Source organism: Tenrec ecaudatus, chromosome 16 (genome assembly GCF_050624435.1).
Source record: "Tenrec ecaudatus isolate mTenEca1 chromosome 16, mTenEca1.hap1, whole genome shotgun sequence".
Classification (NCBI taxonomy): Eukaryota; Metazoa; Chordata; class Mammalia; order Afrosoricida; family Tenrecidae; genus Tenrec; species Tenrec ecaudatus.
Window position 1 is genome coordinate 11173812 of NC_134545.1, and position 5567 is coordinate 11179378.

Consider the following 5567-nt stretch of genomic DNA (forward strand, 5'->3'; position numbering starts at 1 on the left):
TTGTCCCAAGTCTCCTCGGGAAATCCTAACAGATGTCTCCTTCACCTTCCCAGAAAAGAACAACAAACTGTTGAAATGATTGGGAAACTAACAGTGGCCATAGCAACACACTCTCTTGAGATCATTCACAGTTGGTTCTGTTTCCTTCCCCCCATACAGATGACATCAGGGAGCTGCAGAGTGACATCGTTCAAGAGGAAGATGGGCCAGTCTGATGAAGCGAATTGGCCATCATTCTCTTTTCTGTAAAGCTTGGGAAGCAAAGGTGAAGCTAAGCTTTTCATTGAGTGTTGACTTGCACCCCTGTCTGGAGGGGAGTCAGACATTAGCAATGGTTTGGGGGTGGTCTCAGCAAAAAGAAAAGAGAGAGAAACACACCTTTCCTTCCCCTTAAAAAAAAAAGTGTAATTTGTTGTCAGTCTTCCAACAGTGTTTATGAGCTTTGGGAATGCAGTGTGGGAGCAAGGCTGGAATAACATCTGAGGTGTCACGTTGTGACACCTTGCTCCCTAGAGGCAGCTAGTGTGGCAGACGCTCGTTCAGAGGGAGGAAGAGCGGGCAAAAACATACAGCATGACTCCGTGCTTTGTGCCATGATTCCAGGTTGCCCTGGTACGGAAAGGAGTAGTATGGGATGCTATAAAAATGCCCCCTCTCGCTGCTCAGGTGAGCCCAGGGGTGAGAAAATAGGCAAATGCCATTTCCCTGGAAAAGGGAAAGCACCATCAGCTTCCAAGACTAGTAAGATGGTGGCGGTTGGGGTCAAGTTTTGCTGATGAAACCACACAGGCTTGTATCTGGGCCCAGCTTTTTAGCATATGGGTTTGGGCTTGTGGCTTTTACCTCTCCTTGGGCCTCGATGCCATTGTGTGTTAAACAGGTGAGAAGCAAATGAGATGATCTTGGCTGTGGGGGGCCAGTGAGGTCCTTAGTAGATGTTGGCTGTCTTCTTCAATGCCTCTGCTAGTAGACAGACAGAAAGACCTAGTGCCCTGTGCCTTTCATTCTTTCAAGAGTGGTGTCAAATGAGTGCATAAGCTGAGCTTTCCTGTTGGCTTTGTGCTTCCCGGAAGAAAATTCTTTAGAGTAGAACTGCTTTACATAGTTTCCAGGGCTGTAAATCAATGGTTCTCAAACTTATTTGACCTACAGCCTCCTTTTCAGAAACACATACACACACACACACACACACACACACACACACGGAGGAGGGGGGCAGCATCACCCACTTTGGGAAGCAATGCTATACATTTATGAGAGCCAATGATAACATCGTTCTCCTCCAAGGAGCAGTGGGTGGGTTTGAACCACTGACCTTTTGCATCATGACCCAGGGCTCCTTTTCCAAGAGAAGTGCCTTCATTTTAACCACACCTTTTGCAGAGCTTCACACTTACACAGAAACCTCTAGGATGTTATATTTTTAGCTTCCAGCCATTCCTCGTCTTCATTTCTTTTGCATTGAAAGGTTTGGTAACTGTATCTAGTGATAGGGATTACTTGCAAAAATATCCGTTTTTCCAGCTTCAGTTTTCCCCTCAGAAATGGGAAAACATGTTTTCTTCAGTCTTCTTAGGGAAATTACAAGACTACACTGACCGAACTTCCAGTGAAAATAATGTGGAGTGAGTTTAGGATGCCGAGACTTCCAAGTAGATAGATCCTTGTACAGTTTAGAGATTTATTTTTTCCTTGTACTGATTTTATTGTGATCTCTTAAATGGCAGGGACCTTATAAGGGTGCAAGCAATATGTGCTAACACATGAAAACCTGACTTGAATCTGTGCATTTTTAAATATTCCATATCCTGCTGTAATGGACACAACCTAGGACAGAGACAAGGATGCGAGAAGCTGGTTGTCTGAAGTAACCCTCCAGATGTGGAGCGGGGAAATGCTGTTCTTGGTTGAAGGGACCCAAGTCAACTGAGTAAATCTGTCCGTGTTGTGTCCTGATCCCAGCTCAGACCTGGAGGGGGCTCAGGAGTTGGCTGCGATTCCCACTGCCCAGGAAGAACTGTGAATTTCTGTTCTCCTGGTTGGGCCAGGTCTTCTGTTCCACGGTACCTCATGTGGGTAGCCAGTCCAAACGAATGCCATTTCAGAATGTGATTGTTGGAGGGGGGCTTCTAACATTGCTGAAGTCTGAGTTTAGTCTCCCCCAGAGAGCTTTTTAATGACTTTCTATGACTCAGTCCCTGCATTTGAAAGTCTATTATGCAGCTGAGGCAATCATCTTTAAAACAACACAATGTAGGGAAATCAACCAAGCTAAGACACAGTGAACATTTTTTGAGATCATTGGGATGCTTCCCACAACTTCCTCTTCTGTGCGTGCACACATACATGCGCACACACACCTGCTGAGAGGAAATACCTGAGGCTGGGTTTTTCCACGAGCAAATGGGAACTTCAAGGTCTTGGTAACAGAACACTGTAAACCACTCATCCCTGGAGCGATGACTGATGCCACTTCTTCCTGGACCTGGTGTGCACCTTAAGATAGCCAAATCAGTTAGGAGTCCTAGGACCAGAGGTCATCATGTTTTAAGGGTTTTTAAAGAATTGGGATTTGTTTTAAAAAAGAAAGAACATGTCCCCATATCCACAGCCATGTTGATAGTGACATATAGAGCTTGGTCCTTACAGTGGCAAAGACCAGGTGGTAACATCATGCTTTAAAAAATATTTCTCTGCATGTGATGTGAACTTGAGAGTTCATGTAATCTATTTATTAGAAGCCAAAAGAGAGAACACGTCAGAGATAACACAATTGACTACTGGTTTTCTTCATAACCTGGTGAAACATCAGCATCTAGGGGAGGAGGGAGGCATGCGATCCTATAGCTTTGATTTTAGCTCCACGTCTCTGACGCACATCCAGGCTCTATCCACACAGCAGGAAAACACATGGTGGAAAATCTTCATAACGCCTCCACAGAGACCTGGAAAAATCATCCTTGCTGGGTAAAATTTATGATGATGCAATAAGTGCCAACTGGTATTTCTCGCCATGGGACCCGGGCATGAACTGTTGCAGAGAAAAAAATAAGCAGATCCTTCTGTATTATTTACATGGGGGAGGGAGGAGGTACAGAGAAATTAGACCTGAGGTTATAATTTGGACTTCTTAAAGATTATGTAATAAAATATTTTGAAGTAAATGTTTTAGTGGGCTTTATTTAAATCTATATAGTCAACAAAAATATTTCTTGGGGAAAGTAATTTAATGCCTTTTTGTTGGTCATAACTTTTAATGACTAGCAGACACAACATATACTAGGGTCATTTAAAAGAAAAAAGACCATCAACAAAATGGACTGGCACAGTGGCTGCAACCATGGGCTCAAATATAACAATGGTGCAGAGCAAGGCAGTGTTTCATTCTGTTGTGCTTAGTTAGGGATACTGAGTTGGATCAGACTCAATGGCACCAAACAAGTCATCCTCCCGTCATCTATTGAGAGACACTTTCCCAATCTCCTTTAGACACTTTCTCCTTGTGCTCAAATGCCTGTGTAACCTCAAACACACCTCTCTCCACAGACTTCATGCTTTCCAACCATCAAAGACTAGGGTAGTTGTTATAATGGGAGGACATAGAATGGATGGAATGTTCTAAAAGACAATTTCTGATAGCAACCCAGTCCCTGAGGCTATAGATGGCTTTGAAGTTCACTTGGTTCAACCAGTTCTAGTCGCACTAGTGTTGCTCACCCACCCACACACCTCCAGGTTGGGCAATTCCCCTTGTACTGTAGAGGCCCAGTTCTTAGTTTTCACTTCCAAGTCTCGCCTTCTCCCTAAGGTCATTCCTCAACCATCCCACTCCTATCCCTCATCCTGGCCCACTCCCTTTCCTTCCTCCCAGTTGGTAATTCTTTATCTTCGCGTTGGCATTTGAAACATTTCCTTCTTTAGTCTGTATTTCTTACTTTAACCTTAGTTTCCCACATATTCCTATTTAACCCCCTGGCTTTTACTTTTTTTTTTTAACCCAAGCTTCCTCCTCCCCTCGTCATTCTCCCTATTTCCTGCTTTCCTCCCCTTAAAACAGATCTTTCTTAGGCCCATGTCAGCCACAGGCCTCCCAGGAACCTCCCCGGGACTATGCCATTTACCTAGTCCTTAACTCCAGTTTCTCTCCCCTTGTTCCTCAGTTGCCCTTTCGCACGGTACCCTTTAACCTTGGCATGCCCTGTTCTCTGTTCCCATTTTTGAAAAAGCGACTAGGCATTCTCTGAATCCTTTTCATCCCTGCTCCCATTTAACTTCTGAGCGCTGTCTCCTCAGGCCCTCGGTTTGATTCTCCAGCCTCAATTCCACAGTCCGCGCCTTATCTTCTGCCTTCCGTGTGGACTCTTGTGCCCCCTCCCCCATCCCTAATCTAGTCAACCCAGTCCCCCTCCCCCCTCAATCCCTAATCTAGTCCTCATCCTCCGGTTCCTTCTTTCTTCTCACGACCTCAAGCTTTCGCCGGGTTCCCATCTCTTCCGCTCCCCAGAGTTGTACCCATTCATCCCCGCCCCCATGTCCCCCTTAGTTCCGGGCCCCAGCACGCCCAGTCAGCCCCTCAGTTCCCCCTACCACGCTGTTTTTTGAATTTTTAATTTTATTGGGAGCTCTTGCAGACCTCATAACATCCCATGGCTGTCACATCAAGCAGTGCTGCGCAGCTGCCACCACAACCAGTTTCAAAACATGTTCGGTCTTCTGGGGCGGGCTCCTTGATATCAGCTCCCCTTTATCCCCTCCCGCCCCCACCCTACCCCGCCGTTTTTTTACCTGCCCTGGCCCCCACCACCTCGAGTTTCCACCGAAGCACGGCTCCCTGCCCATCTTTACCGCCTCAGCCACGGCCCCTCAGCCCGCAGTCTCCCCGCCCCCTCCCACCCCCTCTCGCCTCAGACCCCCCCCCCGCCCCCTCAGCCTCACAGCTCTTCCCGCCCTCTCCCACCCCCACTCGCTTCAGTCCCTCGCCCTTCAGAGTCCCCTCAGCGCCCGGTCTTATCTCCTGGCTCCCGGGTTCCCTCAGCCTCCCACGTCCCCTCAGACCCTTGCCCTTCCGTCCCCACCAGTCTGTCTTCCCGGCCTCCCCTTCCCTTGACCCCTGAGCGCGGCGCTCCTCCATTCCCAGGGCCCGCCCGTGCCCACCAGTTTCTCAGGCGTCTCCGCCCCCCGCATCACCCCGTCCCTTCCACCCCGAGTCTCCTCCCTGCGGCTTCCCCAGCCCCGCAGGATCTCCTCAGCTCGCTCTCCGCGGCCTCCCCACGTCTCCGCCGGTCCGTGCCCCGCCTGCCCCGCCCCCTGCGCACACCCCGCCCGTTCCGCCTCCTGCGCGCGCCCTGCCCCGCCCCCTGCGCACGCCCCGCCCGTTCCGCCTCCTGCGCGCGCCCTGCCCCGCCCCCTGCGCACGCCCCGCCCGTTCCGCCTCCTGCGCGCGCCCTGCCCCGCCTCCTGCGCGCGTCCCCGCCCCCTGCGCACACCCCGCCCGTTCCGCCTCCTGCGCGCGCCCTGCCCCGCCTCCTGCGCGCGTTCCCGCCACGCCCCCCTGCGCGCGTCCCCGC

At 49.9% G+C, this 5567-nt stretch overlaps 1 protein-coding gene across 1 annotated transcript in view; it reads left to right on the top strand.

Annotated features, from left to right (window-relative positions):
• VSIG10 (V-set and immunoglobulin domain containing 10) overlaps positions 1 to 3164 on the top strand; it is a 38173-nt gene extending 35009 nt beyond the window's left edge. The window contains exon 9 of the mRNA XM_075534562.1: positions 160 to 3164. Within this exon, the coding sequence (XP_075390677.1) occupies positions 160 to 215 (56 nt within the window). The 3' untranslated portion in view covers positions 216 to 3164. The remainder of the gene's footprint in view (positions 1 to 159) is intronic.
• The last annotated feature ends 2403 nt before the right edge of the window (positions 3165 to 5567 follow it).